This window comes from Falco rusticolus, chromosome 1, assembly GCF_015220075.1.
Source record: "Falco rusticolus isolate bFalRus1 chromosome 1, bFalRus1.pri, whole genome shotgun sequence".
NCBI classification, from domain to species: Eukaryota; Metazoa; Chordata; class Aves; order Falconiformes; family Falconidae; genus Falco; species Falco rusticolus.
In genome coordinates this window covers 69,542,711-69,563,844 of record NC_051187.1, presented here as the reverse complement: position 1 = coordinate 69,563,844, position 21,134 = coordinate 69,542,711, and the positions used below count along the sequence as shown (strand labels likewise).

Here is a 21,134-nt window from a genome sequence, read left to right as displayed (position 1 = left end):
CAGGCAGGAGTTTCAAGCAACTGCAGCCCGAGCCTCTTACTTTGATTCACGTGAGTGCCAGTATACCACACAGCACTGACAGCGATGAACATCATCTATTAGGGTAAACCATAAGCAACAATTTTTTCATTAAAGAAGTTAATGTACAGAATTTTCCAGCGGGTTGCTTCTAGAGGATGCCAGATTAATATGCAAATTTTATTTATTTAAATATCTGTTGATTTTTATTTGCTTTATTGTACAATAGCCCAACCAGCTTAGTTTGATCATTTTTCTGCATGCTTCTATGAAAAAAGCAAGGATCTGGAATAAGATCACTATATGTTTTGCCTTAATACTTTCACATTCAATAGGATTCATGGCACAACTGCCTGCAGTAACAGAAATTTAGATTTGACTTGAGGAAGTCTCTTTCAGTTATTCCCTATACTCTGCTTAATAGGACAGAGTTAGATAACCAATCAAACATATCTGAGAAGGAGCTTCGGAAGAGTCTTAGTCTACATATACTATATAACACACAGCACAAAATAAATTGAGGACCAAAAGCTGAAGAAATGCTTTTAAAAAAGTTCTAAAAAAATAAAATTTTCTATGATAATTAATGACTTCTTCTAAATGAACATGCTAAATAAATACCTATATAATGCACTGAATTAGCTAAATGACATGCTATCAAGAATCAGAAATTATTGGTCAAAGCTATGTGGCTAAATTTCTTCCTCCTCAGCACTGCTTCTTTCTAGTTATAAATGATTAAATAAAAATGAAACCCTGGCAAAATGCTCTCAGTGAACCCTCTTCCTGCTCCAGTCACTCACACATCATGTGGCAGAAGACAGGCTGACTACAGAAACATGTTACTGGACACACTTTTGACAGCAGCACTACAGAAAAACAACTCTTTTTCACTCTGATATAATGACAGAGGCCATCACACCGATACTCATATTTGTTTATCAAGTAAAATAAAATAGAAGCAAACAAACACTCAATATCCAGCACGGATTTATGTTTGTATGATAGATGGCAGTGCAAAATTAGCTAAAAATACACAGCCACACACACAAGTTGCTCTCTACCGTGCCTCAAAATCCTCCTGTCTGATCCTGGGCAGATCAGTTAGCCTCTCTGTGCCTCAGTGTTGCTGTCTAAAACAAGGAATAATACACGTTATTTTCTCATAGGAGTGATGACAACATTACACACTAGTGAGTGTCGGCCATTAAGTATTACATTGAGTAAGGTAATCTTGGTCATGAGATCAGCACTTTTTTTCTAACTAAGCCAATATGGCAAATTGTAGCTCATCATATTACATCAAATAAATTGTTATTACCACAGAGCAGAGCAAAAAATGTAGCATCTCTTTAACAGAAACACTGGCTCGGATCTTAGAAACAGCTTATCTGCATTAATAGTGCTGTGTGGCATACTTTAGCATTGGTTTTTGGAAACTGTTTCTTTTGAGGTCCTTTCCACAAAAAAAGTAGATGTCTGTTCTAGTCAACAGATGAGCTGTCAGCGATCTTTGCAAGGCAGAGGCCACAATTTTCTAATAAACTTAGTACGATCAAGAAACACAGAGCCACTAGAGCAAAATACAGCTCTGCCAAGAAGTCATAGCTTGTATTCTGGTTCTGTTACGCATCACTGAAACTTGCCTATACAGCCATTGTCATGGCCTCACAGGCTGCTATCAGTAAAAAGTTCCTTCAAATGCATGCTTAATTTTCCGAGGAATTATTTTCTCTCTACAGCAAAACCCCTAATTATTCTCTCTCTCCCTGTACCTGAAAAAGTGATTGTAGATCTATGCTTTATTTTGGTTCTTGAAATTGAAATCTTACCTGTTCCAGTTTTCTGAAATTAATGTCTTCTTTCCTGAACGTCACACAAAGGTTCACAAAAACAAATATACAGACCCTTGTGACAGTTTCAACTTTAGAACTTTGTGTTTCTTTGCAAAAAGGATATATCCGCTAACATATACCTTGAAAACTAAACTGTATTATTCTAAATAACGGACATAAATGTCAGCCCTCATAGAACTGCAGTTGCAGGTTGAGAGACCTAAATTTATGTGTCTATGTATGACACAGCTGTTTAAGTCCCCATTACAGTCAATGGAGAACCAGTCAACAAAAAGAAGTCTAAAGACCTATTCAGCTGAACGACAAGCCAGTACGTACATTAGGATAAAATGCACTGCTTTCTTAATTTCTTTTATTGTATTGACTTGATCCTTGAATACTATGGGTGTTAAGGCACTTAGTTCACATATAAATAGTTATCTGTAAATGTCTTAATCTGGAGGTGAATCCCACCTTTCTGGTCTAATAAAATAAGCCAGAAAGTTCATGAAGAAAAAAATTACCATGACTTACTGATATTCATGTTAAAAATATTTGAATATTTTTTAAAGAGGATTTTAATATGTACATTTGTGCAATGTTATATATTCAAAGTTGTCATGGTTTAACCTGGCAGGTAGCTAAACACCGCATAGCAACTCACTCACTCCCCGCTTGACAGTGGGATGGGGGAGAAAACTGGGGTGGGGTGGTGGAGGGGGGAGTAAAATTCATGGGTTGAGATAAAGACAGTTTAATGGTACAGAAATGGAAGGGAAAATAAGAAAAATAATCATAAAAGAATTAGAATATACAAAACAAGTGATGCACAATGCAATTGCTCACCACCTGTCAGATGATGCCCAGCAGGTTCCTGAGCAGTGGTCCCTGGCCAGGCTTCCCCCCCATTTATATACTGTGCATGATGTTCTATGGTATGGAATATCCACCCCTTTGGCTAGTTCGGGTCAGCTGTCCTGGCTGTGCCCCCTCCCAACTTCTTGTGCCCTTCCAGCCTTCTCACTGGCAGAGCACGAGAAGCTGAAAAGTCCTTGACTTGGTATAAACACTACTTCGAAACAACTAAAGACATCAGCTGTTACCAATTTTATTCTCATACTAAATCCAAAACACAACAGTATACCAGCTACTAGGAAGCAAACTAACTATTCCAGCTGAAACCAGGACAAAATTAAATTTCAGAAATACATGCAACAAAAACAATTTACACATAAGAAAAGCCTCAGGTTCTGATTATACACATAGAATAGTAGCAAGAACAGGAAACAGGATTTTAGTTCAGATTTTTTTCCACACAAATTACTTTTAGATATCTGTGTTGAGAGAGAAAGGCCTGCAGCATTTTCTGGATGAGTAGGTTCTAATATTTTCTGTTATGAAATACAGGATACTCACCTGTTCTGCTGCCTCTCTTTTGACATTATAGGTATCCAAGTGTTCTTGGAGCTCTAGAACACTGAACTTCAATGTTTCTAGCAGGCCACAAGACATTAGCTGGAAGATAAATGCAATTACCTTTGTATGCATGTAACATTTGAGTATAATCCATATAGTCCAATATCTAGATTATATAATATCATGAAATTCCAATTTGGAAAAACAATCAAATTAGAATTAGTTGAGTACAGATCATTCGTGATACCCTTGAGTGTCTACTAACACATGTAGCTCTATCAGTTAAATCAGTGAACAGTTCTGAATCCAGAATAGGATGGACAGTACCTAGTTAACATCTGAAACTGAGATTTCAAATGGATTTTTAGATATTTCAAAAAGAAGAATAATGTTTGACATACAGCTAGTGTATATAGACAAGCCTGTAGCAGGAAAAAAGGTACCGCTGGATTGCTCCTAAGGCAACCTAAGGAGCTTCCAGTGAGGGTTACTTGCCCTTCTCAATATACAAACTACACCAATAGCAAAGGCTTCAGTCTGTAGGAACCAGGAACTGCCAAAGCAGGAACTGCTGGCTATTTGAAGAATTTTCTACCATTGATAACTTTGCCTTTTTCAACGTAGTTTCAAAATCTCTTTTTCCCTCAGGGGCTGCTACCACAGCTTTGCTCTGCACCATTTCTCCCTGTAGTTTGACTTCCTCTTAGTTTTTCTTACTAATCCTTCTCCTGTCACTTCCTGTAATACTTATGCCTCTCATGATGCTTCCTCCCCCACACTGGTCACCCCTTGCACACCTTAAGAGCTCTGTACTTCTCTCCAGCCCCTGTTATCTGGTACCTCTTGATCAGCTTGAAAATGCAAGACTGATCACAAAATTGTGGCATGTAGAGTTACAGTATTCCACATTACTCAGGCAGGGGTGGGAATGATGCTTACATGTTTTTCCAAGGGCATCAAGATTATTATTCTGTAATCAGAAGTAATCTGATGAACAAGAAGGTTCATTTCAATTAAATTATTTAGAAAGATTTATCTACACAGTATTTGCCTATGTAACAACACTAATGTCTGTATACTTGTGTGCATATATATTATTCCTTTTTTATATTTGTATTTTTTTATATATATATATACACTTATTTTTTAAAACACATGCTGTTCTAGCTAGACTCTAGCGTAAGTCTTCTTGTGGCTTCTTATCTCAAATAAATTTCTTCTTTTGGTTAATTTCTACTGCTTTTAAAGTGGCGTAAGTTAAACAAAAAACATTACACATGCTTCCCTTGAAATGCACTATCCAGATCATGCTTTTTTTAGTCACCATGTTTTAAAGTGACAGCATAAGAGTAGAGTTGCCCCTTAGCACCAAGGGAAGAAAAAAAAAAACCAGGTCAGGAAGAGAGTCTCAGACTGGGTCAAGGCCAAAGATCCATCTACCTCAGTCCCCCATCTGACAATGTCTTAATAGCAGTTGCTTAAGGAAGGGCAAAGCAGGGCATGTGGTGATCCACTTCCTCTAGAATGCTTTCATAGCCTCTGTCAATGTGGTGTTCTGCATATTAAAAAAAAATACATCTGTCCAGGGCTATTTTTTTCATGAATCTCTTTAGCCGCTTTTTGAAAGCATAACAGACACTAAAACAGGGTTTCACAGTTTGATGGTGTATCATATGAAGGACCATCCGTCTTTGGTTCTGTATGTTTTGTAAGTCACTGCTAGCTTCATCTGGTCACTCTTAACATCGAGTAAGACAACAATAGAATATTTTCTATCTCTTTTCTCTGATAATTAAGGCATCTGTGGACAGATTTCTCTCATAAAGGGCTGAAAATCCTAGCCTGCATACTTGTATCTTACATGGAAGTCATTCCACATATATCATAATCCTTGCGATCTTTCCTGGAATCTTTTCCAGTTCAACTGTATTTTCTCTGAGAGCAGGGGACCAGAACTGCCCCAGAATTCAGGATGTATACTGGGGATATGTATCCCCATAACATCATTAGCTCAGTGATGTTTTCTGTTTTGCCTTCATTGTATTATTTGTAGCTAGAATGTTTTTCTCATGCATCACTGAATATATACATAAACAAAACGACTTAAAAAGGTAAAGTTGCTGCTAGATAAGCAGTCTTCCTTCTTCTTCCCTGTGCAAAGAATATAGAGTAAATATGAACAAGGAGGGAAAGTAAAGAATAGCAAGTGAATTTAAGTGGTATCTAGTATCAGTAAGTTCCCTCACTGTTTATTGTTACAGCTGCGTGGTTTTATGGAGAAAATGCACTTCTCACTAGCATTTTAAAGCATTTATGATACATAGTGGCCATGTAACATTTCGATTCCTTTCTGATTTCAATTATAAAAAGCATCTTTTTTTTTACACCCCAAAACAATTCCGATATTTCAATTTAGTGACATTAGAGAGCAACCTTTTAAAAGGCAAAAATAATTAACATGCTTTATTCAAACCTTTGAAAATCTACCAAAGCATTGCTATTTTCCAAATGTTAAAACATTATTTTGTATGCTACATAAAAATGTTTAAGCATTTCAATGTGTAAGATTGAGATTTTTACCGTTTCCGCATCCACAAAGACTGTTGGACATTCTGAACATAACATCATCACTTCCAGAGAACTCTTAAATTTTGTTCCAATGCGCTGTAGACTTTCACCAAGAAAGCTGACTGAATCATTTGTTATAGATACAAATTTTCTTTGAATGGTCTAGAAATCAAATCAGAAAAACATTTATTTTACATTGTATTTTACTACCCATCTCTGGCTTTTTAAATTTAGAATTTCAGGACAAACTTCTATCACAACAGCATAGATTTTTGTCATTAATATACAAACTAATCCATAATTTGCTCTGAATATTTATGTAAAACTAGCTCCAGAAAATGCAATCAACCAATAAATAAAACCAGCCTGTATCTATAAAGACAATTACTCCTTTCACATCAGTATAGCTGGATGACTATTTGTCTTCATGCAGTATAGTTAGTAGTTCAATTCATTGTCAAGTGTTTGCGTTGCAAGAGATTATACTCTGTTTTATGACTAAGAATACAGCCCATGTAGCACAGTGTGTCCAAACTGCCACCTGCAGGGTTTCTACCTTCTTCAAAAATCAGTCCTATGTATATCACATTAAATAATGTATGCAGACTGTCAGCTTGGCCTAATACAAGTGCTTTGCTATGTATTATTTCATAAATTCTATAAAATTACATGTAGAATGAAACTATACAAGATGGTACTTTCAGCCGCAAAGTTAAACACAGTAGGAGCCAGAAGGCAAAATGGAAAGGTCCAGTCAAACAAGGCCTCCAAGGGTCTCATTTAATCATTTTAACCCTCCTCTGTACCCAGTAACAACTCCTCAGGAATACTTCTTTTGCACAGGCTCGAGACCTGGATTGCTATTGTCCCTTTTCCCAGAGTATCCACCTTTCCAGCTGACTGAGGGCCATTCTGTCGAGCCACAGAGAGTTTCTCCTTTCTTTCTAGCTCCTTCTTTAACAAACACAAGAGAATATGAACTCCCATTTTACCACTTTGAGAAAAAGCAGCTAAGCTTTGGTACTAATACAGAAAAACTAACCCCCTGATGTCTAGCTGAAGGAAAAAGACAAACATCTAAAACCAGTAACAGAATTTCACAGCGCTGTGGCGAAATTTTTAAACTAAAAATGGAAAATGGGTATAGATGCACAAACAAGTTATTCCATGGCTAAGGTAGAGTTATCAATTCTTCACATGTAAGTTACTTCATGGTACTAACCCTAAACCTGCTCGTACACACAGGATAAAATGTGTGCTAGTGTGGTGAAGCAAAGTGAGGCTTTCACTGAGAAATTTATGATGATGTACCAAACAGCAGGCAAAATTAATACTGGAGATCTAAGAAATGGTTGAAGTCATAAGGTCTTGGTTTGTAGTACTGAATCTGCTCTTACCTCACTTGGCACATTGCCTGTAAATAAAATGGATTCATTTTGTTTCTCCTATCCCGTAAGAAGTTGCAAAGAATAATGTACATCCAAGTGGTACCACTCTGAATACGTAAAAACCTCATCCCTACATAGGGAGCAGGGAGCCAGAAAAATTAAGCCACAGGCATCTCATGTTGGATACCAGTTCTATGAAGCAAATACAGTTAAGAAGAGGGATTTGAAATTTCCAGCTTAGTGGATCTCCTGGTGTTTCAATTACTTCTCTGCAGAAAAAAACACTTTTCTCACAAGACAGATGCCAAGATAAACTCATTAATGTTTGTCATGCTGCAATTCTATAGTAATCAATCTCACAGAAAACCCAGGAGGAAGACATTAATTCTGTAATCAGTACAGAACCTGGGTGACACTCAGAAAATAAAGGAAGGGACACAACTTGAACTAAGATACATTGAGCTGGGATTGTTTGAGCTGGTTGCTTTTCCTGAGTAGAATCACTCCTAGACAACGAATACAGCAGATATCCCATGGGCAAATAGCGTATGACCACGTAGCATTCTTTTAGCAACATGGGGGGTTTTGTGTGCTTTTGATTTGCTTTCTAAGGCTTCTTGCTATCATAATTCTGAGGCTTTTGCAGTTACAGAGGGGAAGAATAGTTTTCAAAGCACGAGGAAAGGACTTCAGACAAACAACCACACACTGGCAATTCACTGACCTGAAACAATCTTGAGAAGACATGAAATGTATACACAGCACAAGATCCATCTGTATCTGACAGCATTTGATTGACATGGCAGCGCCAGGCTTGCTCTTCATCATCATATGCCACTGGTTGGAAAGCTGCCAATATGGCAGAAAGAAATGGTGAAGGAGGTGGGGAAGTTTGTACTTCTGGGAAACCATCCTGTTCTTCTTCATCTTGGCTATGAATAACAAACAACAGAAATTAACTTGGAAGAAGTTAATGAAAGTGGAAAAAAAATGCTTAATTTTGCTAAGAAGAAAAAAATAAGAATTTGGATTTTGTAAATTAAATAATTAGTTAAGGTAACAATGAACAAGGAAGGGACCAAAAAATCAAAAACTTTTGCTACTGCAATATAAAAAATTTCTTATATTCTCAAACATCTCCAAAGCTTATTAAAATGTTATTTCTATACGTATCTACAGACTATCTGTAGATTACATGTAGATACAGGGCTATCTGTAGGTTATATATAGTTATATACAGCACTATATATATATATATATATATACACACACAACTCAGAAACTGGTATTTTTTTCTTGGCCCCAATTACTGAATTAACATTCAGTTCTTCAAATTTTTATTCCTCTAAACACACAGTCCAACAATATCTATAACAAATTTTAGCTTTCCTTAAAGAGAAACACAAGAGCTCATTTAGCAGTGTAATACTATTTTATAACTGTCTTAAGCAACATCATAAGTGAATGGAGATAGATTGGAACACTTTCATTTTTATAAGCAATCAATTTAATGGGCCTTTGTTCAAAGAGCATTCTGCAGTCATACTTTCCATTAAGCACCAGGCATCCAATAAAAATATCAAACTATAAATTAATCAATGCTACTACTTACAATCATTAACTTAATTGTTAACATTTTCTGCATTACAAGGAAGGATACATTTTGACAGTTGTTCTTGTATAATTTTACTTACGCAGCAGAAATACGTGTGGAATGATTCCAAGTACAGGTAGTTTATTAAAATGCTTTTTTTAACACCATTTTTCTCAGTATCAACCACCTCATTCACAGCAACACCAACTATGTCTTAAACAAGACTTAAGCATGTCTTAAACAAGAAACGCGGTGTGAGTGCTGGTTTTGGGTACATTCATTTTAGCACAAAGCTCAAAAACTAAGATGCAATGCTTCTGAATAAGATCTGTAAGCAAAGCTTCAAAAAGATTTTCAGACATTTTCTAACAAGTGTGTCAACCAAAAAAATAATCACTTTTGTCTTTTTGTTTCTTTGGTTACTGCAAATAAACTAAAATCTTAAAGAGATTTTTCAGTTGCACATTAGGAAATAAACTGCTGTTAACTGGTACCAGCCTTTAATTCTCACAAGGCATATTGCAGTAGGTTGTGTACGGGATTACAAGATTCAATTTCTCTGTCTCTGTTACAGTAGAACCTTCTCAAATGACTTGGTCTTCTACAGTTCCTGTTGTGCCCTTTGCTGTAAAAGGCTCCTTAAATGATCTCTCTGAGAGAATATATTCTATGTTCCTGTATAAACTAAGTCTATGTATTATTCAATCTAAACTTCTGAACAAATTTGAAGTATGAACAAGCCTATGAAGAATTTGGAATTTTTTGTTTCTTTTGGTTTGGGGTTTTTGTTTGTGGTTGGTTTTTTCCCCTCCTTAAACTGTTACCTTCAAGGGACTTAGGGTTTTACTTTAAATATGAATCAACCAGCTAGTATTAACTATAACTTTTCCTCTTACTAGTTATTTTTGATCTCCATATGAAAAACCCGAAAAATATTATTTTACTTTAAGATGTCTTAAAAATAAACAAGAAAGTGATTAACCTTAACACTGAAAATAAACCTTGAGCAAATTCAAACTGGCCTGACTCCTACAGGACTTATGGGTTAAAAAAAAAAAACACAACAAAACAAAACATTTTTTTTTCTGTCTTTGGGTGCCAAAATAGGTTCTGCTATAATTCAGAGAGTTCAAGGGCTTTTCCATGTTACACTGCTTGCAGCTGGTGGCTGCCAAGAAAACACTCCAGAACATCCTCTGACCTCTTTTCACATCTCTGCCCCATTGATGGTGATGAAATGTACTAGATTTCCTTTATTCAAGAATTCTCATCTCCTGCACGGCTGTTTTCCAGAGACAACTGCTGAGCATGGGATTCATGGAAAACCGCACACCATAAGAAAGCCTACTTTGATTCATGCACTGATAACATGTAATTTCTGTTACTTGGAACCAATATTAATATTACCTAGACAAACCAGAGAAGTCAGCTTCTTCTTCTTCACATCTCTCATCTAGCTCTTTCAAAGCAAGAGTGACATCCTCTTCACAGATAGATTCAGAATAGCTCTCAGGAGCTGCTGCCTCTGCCAGCTCTGGGGTCTCTTCCAACTCAAGAGATTCATGACAGACCAGACAGTCTTGTTGTTCTTGTAGTAGATACAACCCAGTGTCTTCACTAGCAGTGCTAACCTGTTCATCCTTTACTGCTGAACTGCCTTCCTGTGAATCAAACATACTTCTATTACTTTTATTGTCAGGGCTTACGTATTCTTATCAGTTATTCTTATGGTAAAGTAACAGAGTTATATAAAATTGTTTACAAATATCCATTTATACTTTAATCATTCAGCTTTATGGATTGTTCACACAGTTTTACTTGAGCAAAGACAGGCAGTCTATTTGTAACTTCTGGTAAACATTAATATCCTAGAACATGACTTATTATTTATAGCAAATACCATTTCTCAAATATACGCAATTAAATCTGTCAAGAGAACACTCCCAGAAAAATATCTGCAAATAGCCTCAAACATACTTAGATCACAAACACAAGCAAGACTTCCATATTTTACTTTTCCAGGTAAGGACAAAAATTGCTGCCTCATGCTTGCCTTTGGGGTCTGGAACCAGTACAGAATATTTCTTTTCATTTCCACTCTCCATTTTAACAACTTTCTAAAGCATAATGGAGCAACAGTGTAACAGATGAACAATGGAAAAGGGACATTCCACATTTTTATTATTTTGCCATTACTGTTAATATGGGGAGCTTTAAGGGTTTAACCCCGAATCTCTAAATGTAGGCTTTCATCACTGGCAATTATAAAGACACGATGATTAAACTCAGGTAGGTAATATCAGAATGACCCTTTCTCCCTTCGCTCTTCTTCCATTAGCATTATTATACTCATTAACATCACTATATTGAAGAGAAGAATTCAGATTATAGTTAATTTATGATGAATCCATTTGAAACCTTTTAATGGATTTTTCTGTGGAATAAAAATAACACTTTCTTGTACTTGCTGTTTCCTAAAGGCAAAAATTATCATGTATTCATTCTTACTGTGCTGGTCTTCCCCTACTGGGATATCCAAGACTGGTCAACAAACCTTTGATCAGCCTTTAAGCACACATAGCACTTCATGACTTTCATCAGTCTAAACAGATCCTCAGATAAATAACTGTACTCATTAGAAAAGACAATTCAGCTTTAAACAGAACTGTATCGTTTGCTTTCACGGTGATCCTAACCTGACCTCGCTTTGACAATGGTACTCCTCAATGTGACACTGCTGTCATTTGACACAGCTAGTGACCTCGCTTCTGATTCCTCTTTTGTAAACGTTACATCTGTAACTTTATTGCACAGAAGAGCCATTTTGTCACACTGAGCAGCTAAGGCACACAGGATTGCAAGACACTTCTAAATACCACCGCAAAATAGTTTGGATTGAAGCAGAGGTCCATTTCTATTATAGATGTTAATGTATGATACAGAGCTGCATTGATCATGCCTGGTAGATGTACATAGGAGGGATATGCTTTTAGAAAATAATTAAGTGCTAATTATACTAGCTAATAAATTTACCACTAAGTTAGTCTTCATAGTGCCATCACTCCTGATTTCTGAAGTTTCCTGTGTAACATTGCACATGTCTTTATTACCAACATGAATGGCATTTAAGTATCTTTAAAAATGGATTTGATAATTCCACAGAACCTAAGGAAAATTACTTGTAGTAAACCATTCCCTCATAAATCCACAGTGCAAGTGAGTAAAAGAATAATTTTAGTCAGAAACTTTCATATACTTAATTTTGTAAAACTTACTGTACAACATTGAAAATATTCTTATAAGCTAGAATGTGAATTTTTGTCCTTTCTGCAAAGATACATTCTCTTACTGGGAACCAGCCAAATACATTTAAGTAAACTATTTAGTTAACTGTTCAGCATCCCTACAAGAGAAGAAAAACCAACTGCATCTAACCAGCACACACACTTGTTTTTAAATGATGGCTTCAATTTTTTTATTTTACCTGAGATAGATTTTGACACATTTATTTATACTTACAACGTTTTGATAACTGACACCTGACAAGCAATGAAATACCTGTGTTGAAAGTTTATAGATAAAGTATATGAGCATAGGAAAAAACCAACTGCACTATGATACCAGTTGTGCAGTACAAGAATTCAGAACAAGATTAGTTTTACTGGCCTCACAAATTTTTCAAAGTGAGTTGATAGTGTGCCCATTTTCAAGCACATTCTATTAAAAAGCATAAAGCCAGCTCTCCCTTTTAGCAACAAAATCCAACTAGACAGCTAACTCTTGTAGAGAAGTAACTTCGAGCGTCTGAACCGTGCTTGAAGAGAACATATGTATTGGACTGAATCCCATCTTCTAACAAGCACAAAATAAATGTGGAACACATCACATTTAGTGATTGCATTTATATGCACTTACAGCCTTTTTTTTTTTTTTAAATATAACAATTTTTACTGGATGTTGCTTAGTCATGAAATTATTTTACAGCCCAGTTTAAATGTTTTCAATATTTTTAATGACACCGGTGCTTGTTTTGTGTGAATGTTTTCACCTGGCTTATAGGAAGTATAGTGATTTTAAAAGGCAGCTGCAAAAGAACAGTGGATCCAAGTATAAAGGCAGTCTTGGAAAGAACTATAAAATCCTAAAAATGAGTTACAGCTGAGACTGTATCACAAGCGAACAATGGGGAAGACAAAATTTCTGTTGTGGTGAATTTCTTTCTGTAAAATGCCAGCTTCTCCCTTTTGAAATCTTAACATAAAACATCTATCCTATGTGGACAAACACCATCCAGATTAAGTATTCTTCCTCACCCAAAATTCTATTGGAACAAAAACGCATACTGTAGACAAGCAGATGAAGTGCTAACAGAATAATTTGTTTGACAATCTAAGCACAGGTGTTCTACAAAAGTTCAGACAACTTATCTACTGCAATGGAACCAAAACTTTTTTAAAAAGCATGTAGAAAATAATGGAAAAATATGAAAAATGTGGAAAAAAAGCTGCTTTATAAAAGTCACAATATTACGCTTTTAGAAGGTGAAGATTTTACCAAAGAAAACCAGTCACCCACACTTTCCCTTTGTTGTACTCTAAGTATGTCTTTTGTTCTTATATTTGAAATGTTAGCTAGGTGGGTAGTTTGCCTGTTAATAAGAGTGATTTTCTAGGCAGCAAACAGGTAGACTACAGCCTTTGTTCAGAAACCCCAGTCACTTGAACTAGTCAATTGACTGTTCAAACCAGGTTGGCTGAAGACTCATTCTTAAGTGTAAACTACACACTCGTTATTCAGATACACATAGAAATGGCTTGATTTTCTGGAAGACTCAATAAAACTATGCTCTGTTAAAGATGGGATTCGCAATACTAATCCAAATAAAAGTAAGATTGTCAGTAGCATTAATAATTTTAACTGAAGAGATAAGAAGTCCAGCTAAACCAAGTCACTCCATATTCAAGAAAAAACCCAACATATTGAGGTTTTAGATACAGCTGCTAAATATCGTAGGAATTGTAGCAGATCAGTTTTCTGGTTTTTAAAATCTTTTGAATAATTTAAAAAACTCATGTAAAATAAAATTAAAGTACTCACAGACTTGCAGGCGGCCATTAGCTTGAAATTTGTCTCAGTCCACACAGGCCTTTCCAAAAAAGTATACCACTAGCATCTCTGGTCCTTTTTAAAGGATTATTTAGTGGAACCAACTGCTAACACAGCTGGCCTGAGGTTTTATTCCCGTATAGCACCAATCACATTAACCCAAAGAAAGCAAAAAAAAAAAAAAAAAAAAAAAAGGGGGTGGGGTGGGGTAGGGAGGTAAGAAAGTATTTGAAAGAAAATGTTGCTCAAGAAGGATTTCAACCGTATCAAATAAAAGCATCTTGAATATTAGCCTATTTTCATTCTGCACCATGAAATGATCATTATCAGCCCTTCAAGAGTATTTTTAACCTGTGGCAAGTTCCCTCAGTCCATCCCAAGCAGTTTTCATACTGAGGGAACATTTTGTAAGAACATTCCAACAGGTTAGAAATATTAAAAGCAAATCAAATAATCAGTGTAACAGATGAAAATTCAGTTGAAAAGAAAGCCAAAGTTGCTATTGAAACACTAGAAGGAGCCCAAATCAGCCATGCACCAGCCCGCATTTCTCCCCACCTCAGGCAGCTGGTTGCTAGAATTATCTAGAGGAGAAGCCTCCAAACTTGGGGTCTCAGTTCTGATTTGAAGCACCTCTTCTGTTCCCACACTGCTAGTGGAATCTTGAGACTGAAGTGATAGACCAGCATGATCTGATATTGTTTCATCTATGGCAGAATCGCTGTTTAACTAAGACAGAAAAGAAATGTTAAATTCTTCATAGTTTACTGAACATATAAATTACAGGGAAAATACACGTTAGTTTTGAAATAGGCTGTTTCAGTATGGTTAGCTATTTGAATTTATTTACATATTACGAGTTTAACAGCTTTACATTAAAAGCATTACAAGCATCACATGCATTTCTGTAACATTTAACTTTCAAGAGAAGTTTGAAATTATCCTTGAAATCCAGAAAATTATTTCCTTTCTTATTCTTAAAGGTCTTTGGCGCTGGTGAACTGCTAGACTGAAAACACTGAAGAGCAGAGCTCTTTGTTTTGGGCAACATTAATACAAACTTTGCCCAAAGTCTGAAAAGCAGCATACTATCCCTGCTGCTTCCCTGTTCAGTCAATTTTCTCCTAATTTTATTTATGTAATGCAGAGAGGCTTCCGAGTGACCAGCATTCTTGATTTTCGTTGTGTGTACACATGCTTCAAAATCTATAACCAAGTTTGCAATTTCAATGGTTAAACACAACTGAGGTTCCCATGGGATCCCACTTATTGCTCTTGTTCTTTTTCAGTATTTTATTTTGTTTTTTTTTAAAAACTAGGAATCCACAAAGACACATATTGATACATAACACATGCAATTTTGTACTTATATTGAAACAAATATACTAAATATAAAGACAGTAAAAGAATGTTGTACTAGAATTATAAACCTGTTATGTACCACTGACGTGGTAAAGCAACTCTTCCCTTCACTGATGTTGTTATGAAAAAGAAGCTTAGCCACATTAATTTAGTTCCTCTTTAGTTCACTTAGGCTGAAATTGTGAGCCATACTTATCCATTAAAAGTGCAAGTGAAAGCTTAGGTTCTCAGATTCCTTTCACAGACAAATAACTTACCATCTGTGAACGAGACAGTATCTGACTTGCAGTCAGGGCTGCTTCTTCTTCTGAGGACTCATCAGTATCTTCCTGGTTGGTCAAGTTCAAGCTGGGTGTGCTACCAGAGTACTGACATTCTTGAAGAGACGGTGTGTCACCTTTGTCAATACTGTCAAGAGAGCGCCTACGAACGCCCCAGTTGAAGTTGTCCATGCTTTCACCCTGTAATAAAAAAAGTTTGCACACATATGTATGTATGAATTTCAACATAATAAAATAGACAAATGCAACACAGAAAACACAAGTACTGAATGCATTATGAACAGAGTTTCAATCAGCCCTTTAATTTTATTAAAATTTTAAATACCTTGTTAAATGATGTTTGTAGGTAAATTAAAATATATGGCAAATGAAGTAGAAATCTTTTGAATATCTTCTTGGGAAGCAACTCAATATATAATCTAGAACTGTATCAATATCAGTTTTATGTATCTGACTAGCAAGTACAAACACACCACAGACAACAACAGATGAACAAGCCAGGGCACCAGGCTGCAACTTACCTGCAGCTCCTGGTTAGCAAAAAGGAAAACACATATAATTAGAAAGAACGAGGACAAACACTTAAAGATACTCTAGAACCAGGGAAAAATGTTTTATTACATAAGATTTGCCAACAGTAAAAGACTGATTCAAGCTCTGAAAAAAAAGCTTTAGTCAAAAAGCTAGTATTTGAAATAATTTATCTTTCTAACGGGAGATTGATTAAAAAAAAAACCAAACAAACTGATGACAAAACAGTAAAACCAGCATGCTTATGATACATTTTCTCTAGTGTAACATAGAGAGCAAGTGTTTCAACAAACATTAGATGAAATCCTTTAACTAACACACATGAATCTAAACTGACCACATCCAACTGACAAAGCACCATCAACATTAATTATATACAGGCTGTAGAATAACCGATGTCTTCATTAACTGTTTCACCAGCTACTTTGTGTCGGTTTTATGAAATAAAATCTGAACACCAATAGCGGGATCCTTTCTGTTTGCATATTTTAAAGCTGGGATACTTGGGTTTCAAACACCAACATACTAAGTGAAATTCATATCTTAAAACCAGTACTGTTTTAATTCACAAGTACAATAACAATCTTTCATTTTCTCAAGCACTCTGTCAGCCTTCAACAGTTCATCGAAGTAAGATGGAAAACCTGGTAAGTTCAATTTGCCAGTGTACAGACCGTTACTGAAATACCTCATCTAGCCCCAAATGTGCAAGTAGGGGTTCCAAAACTGCTCTGAGTATCTCTTGTAATGACTTAAGAGATCATAGTGATGCATTAAATATGCAAAGCAAACTAAACATTTTGTGGTCTCTTTCTCTTTTAGTGATTTGGTTTGCTCCAAAAAAAGTGACAAGTTATGGCAAAGCAAAAGAATCCCAGCTACAAAGTACTACTACTGTGGGATGCTACTCAAGTTTAATCTGAATATTACTCAGATTTTAATATAAATGGCCCAGTTCATACTGTTGACATTTAATTACTATCATCAAAGAACTTTTTATATTTTTGGTGTAAAACTAGGCAGCTCTTATATGAAGTGCACAACTTATATGTAACGCCCTAAATTTGTACAGTCTGTGCTTTTTCTTTTTGTGTGTGTGTGTGCAAGTATAGCAGCACTGCATGTTGCATACAGGCAAGCAATGAGAAAGAAACTGTCTTCTCTTCATTACGATCTGGTATTAAAATAACACAGAAAATTAAATTAAAGATTAACTTGATTTGGCAACATTTTCAACTTTTGGCATCCTACTTGCAAAGCCCCATCTAGTGTTAAAGTAGTGTTTTACTACTAATAAGCCTTGATTCTGAACTGTTTGACTACTTGCATTCAATATAGGAAATTGTATATGTATGGTGTGTGGTCACATATATGCAATAAACCATAATGAGCCTGTACTTTGGCTGAAGTGAAGCCATATAGAGAAAGCATGAATAAAGTGAGATAAAACTAAAGTATTAAGGGGAAAAAAGCAGGATTTTGTAAAAAGAGCTAGATTAATCAGGAGAACAACCACCTTAGTGTTTAGATAGGCAGATATTATTCTTAGTAGACCTGCGAGGGTCTCCATTACTAATTCAATAATTTGTATAGACTATAACAAAAGCACTGAAAGAAACTATAAAGCATTTGATTTCTTCTCCCCAATCCTTTTATAGTCATACTTTAAAGCTTCAGCAAATTCTGGTCTGAAGCCTTTTATTTATTCCAAACAAGCAACATTTTTTAACAGAACCTTTACTATTTCTTGATATTATTTTTATTTTACCTCCCCTTTCTTTTTTTAACAGGAGAAGTGGAGGAAATGCAAGAACTGCAACAAGCCAGATATAATGTAAAAGTCAATGCAAGCAATTATGGTGACCAAGTCAATCGTATATAATGAGATAGTATATCACACAGTTTGTAACTTTGAAAGCTATTCTTCATCTTTTCAAAATGCAGAAAAATATCAGGAACAAAGATTATGACATTTTCTTAATGTATTGTTCCATAAATAAGTGTTCTACTGCATGATACTCAGGTGTTCATCCTGTCATTGGCTTATACTGTCATATCACTTCACTTTCAGGTTAAGTCACTTAACCCCTCCAAAAAACACCCAACAACTTGCAACAACTTAACACCGCACAGTTTAGACACCTTTTTTATCATGCAAGTTAAGCTCAGTAACATCATAAATTCTTCCCAATTGGACTAGTTAGAAGAGCTGCCAATTCCTTAGAATTGCACCAACATAACCTTATTTTTAAGATGTTCTCAAACGGAAATACACAGAAGAAATCCCAAGGTCTCACCTCTGCATCTTCCAATTCAACATCTAAAAAGTCAAAGTCTTTAAAAACTCCAAATTGCTGTTCACTGGTATTGTCTTCTACAGCCACTTCCTCCTCTTGAATCACTTCTTCAGTTGTTGAAATAAGACTAGTTTGTTGATCTCCAACTTCCAAGTCTTCATTAGAAGAAAACACAACCTGCAGATACAGGTAAAAATAGAAATTAAAAGTTCCAACTTCTCCAAAAGTCAGATATCCTGCTTTCCTGCAATTTAATGGCATTAGCAGCAGCGAGCGTACCACTGTAACGATAATACTAGGGCACTGCAGACTGCAACTTGTTTCAAGACTTGCTGGATTTTATACTACATTTTTAAACCAGTGATATCATTGTCTCCTTAATGTAACTGAGAGCTGCGAAGGTTCAAATAAAGAGAAAAATATACCCCCAAACCTTCACCCAAACCTTCATTTTCATAACCACAATATTAATCAAACTTAAGAACAACAACAAAAAAAAATATCACAATAATCATCCAGCATTTCACAGGCCATACCATTTTTGCCTATCAGTTTCTGTGGAAGGACTGTATACCTATAAATAGGCACCCAATGCTGGCTTCCAGTGACAATAATCTTCACAAATTACAATTTGCTGTTTATTTCCATTTTTTATTTTTCACAATCCCTTCAGCTTCAGCTTTCAGGCATCTAATTTTATTTATTTTAACCTCCTCCACTAGATAAAATATGCAACTCTCATCAATATTTTTTCCCCAGCTAAGAACTTCTATGTTGCAATAAAAGGTATTCTAGATGATAACCAAGACAGGCTACTCACTTCATTTTAAAAGCTCTTAATGTCATCACCACCATTAAGCTTAGTATGCCAGTGGGGGTCTTTTCTATGCCATACACTGAAGTAACACCATCGCCCTATTTTTACTCAACAGTTAAGACTATTGTTCCTGCTGATACCCATGTTAATTTGAAGCCGTGTGATCCACTGGCCGTTTTCAATGGATTCGATGGTATTTTCAACACAGCACCAACATCCTTGCAGTCCTCAGCCACTGGCTGCTCCTTCTCGCTAAAGCACATCTTATTTATAATGGACTAGAATAGGGGAGACCTAGTTCAATCCCCTCATCTAGCCAAGACAATTAAAATTCATATGTGCAGCCTCAAACATGCAACACGCCATTCTGGAGTGGCAGTGTAGTCCTGCTCTTCTGTGAAGAAGTATTAAGGGTTAGTTTGATCAACAGAGCTCCTCAACATCAATCAATTTAATTTAGAGAGGAAAGATTTGAGTTCCAGTCCAAAGACTTTTAAAAAAATATAATCTTGGTTTGATAACCAAGTAAGATAAAAAGTAAGAATTAATCCTAGTAATTTATCCTTGCTTTAAAATGTATAGTCTTCCCCCTGTGAGTCTGACCTAAATTCACTGAGACAGCAACATGAGTTGTGGCTGAATTTAAATACTGTTTTGAAACCTGTCTAGTAAAGAATGGTGCCCACTGGACTTCTTGAGGAATAACAGCAATTCATGACTTATGATTTAATCTCTTTTTAGTTCTTCAATTGGATTTGTGAATTGTTGAACCAAAATCAGTTTGTCAAAACTCACTCTTCATAAGTTCATCAATACCTGAAAACACAAAGGCATTCTCACTGCTGGAATTTAAAAACCAAAACAAACCACCATCACCACTTACTGAAGGATTCTTGGGAAGACCAGATTCTGGACCACACAGAGAAAGCACGTTCATTAGTTTCTCCCTAGTTCTTCTCTGAAAAATATACCAAAGAAAAACACATAGCAAGGCATATGCTGGAGGTCCAGGTAAAAACGTAAAACGTCTGCATTTTTTAACTAGCCATCTCGCATGCTGACTTCAGTGAAAAGAATCTTACCATTTTTAATTTTCACCAGTATTAGCTTTTAGTTTATGCTATATTTACTGTTTTGCTAAGACACAGTATAGACTTCTAATTAAAAGTTAACAATTACTTTTTTAATGTTTATAAACACTGTCTATAATATATGTATAATGTGTTTGAGAGACAATGTACCTGAGATAGCTGTGGTCTCTTCCAGCTGACAGGAACTAATGCATTTGAATTGGAGCCTGATGAAGTTGAAGAAGTGCTCCGGGTGACAGCAATGACTTTTGGCTTCCCATTTCGACCAGCTGCGCTATGTTGATCACCATACTTATTCCCAATAATGGGTGTCTGTCAAAGACAAGAAATACTTTCTTAAAATTCAAATCCATATTAGTAGAGTCTACACATCTGATTTTAGAATTTAGAACTAGAATAGAATTTAGAATGTCGGAAGGTTTGTCTGTTTGATTTTAAGCAACCTATGAAGCCCATGACCTAATCCACTGAGCACTGGTACACTGAGAAATATAAAGCTGAATAATCCTATCCTGCATAGCAGGCTGCCATTCTGCCCACTTGTGTTTTTTTGAAATATGCAAGATTTATGCTGGCAATCCAGTTATATATTTTTTTAAACGCACTTTAAAAACAACTGTGTTCTAAGTTCAAAAGATGCAAAGCTTCTCTATAGAATCGTTCACAGACATGAACAAACTGTTCTCATAGACTAGCAACCTTACTAACACACGCACACTTCTGAAAACCAAAGATCATATTCAGCCTTTGTGACAGTAAATGCTACTCCAATGAACTCTGTGGGAATTCATCTCATCTTTCAATTACTTGCATTCACTGAAACATCCAGT

At 35.8% G+C, this 21,134-nt stretch overlaps 1 protein-coding gene across 13 annotated transcripts in view; it reads right to left on the bottom strand.

Moving 5' to 3' along the window:
* The window catches only part of FRYL (FRY like transcription coactivator), a 180,279-nt gene that overhangs the window by 10,269 nt on the left and 148,876 nt on the right, over positions 1-21,134 (bottom strand). For 7 of the 13 annotated variants that reach the window (XM_037383559.1, XM_037383467.1, XM_037383473.1 and 4 more), the window contains 10 exons: positions 20,455-20,616; positions 20,097-20,171; positions 18,397-18,573; positions 16,090-16,098; positions 15,545-15,748; positions 14,484-14,654; positions 10,227-10,480; positions 7,950-8,157; positions 5,850-5,999; positions 3,270-3,368 (listed from right to left, as the gene is read on the bottom strand). In XM_037383559.1, the coding sequence (XP_037239456.1) occupies positions 3,270-3,368; positions 5,850-5,999; positions 7,950-8,157; positions 10,227-10,480; positions 14,484-14,654; positions 15,545-15,748; positions 16,090-16,098; positions 18,397-18,573; positions 20,097-20,171; positions 20,455-20,616 (1,509 nt within the window). The remainder of the gene's footprint in view (positions 1-3,269; positions 3,369-5,849; positions 6,000-7,949; positions 8,158-10,226; positions 10,481-14,483; positions 14,655-15,544; positions 15,749-16,089; positions 16,099-18,396; positions 18,574-20,096; positions 20,172-20,454; positions 20,617-21,134) is intronic. The other 6 variants (XM_037383483.1, XM_037383492.1, XM_037383511.1 and 3 more) reach the window with 1 other exon arrangement.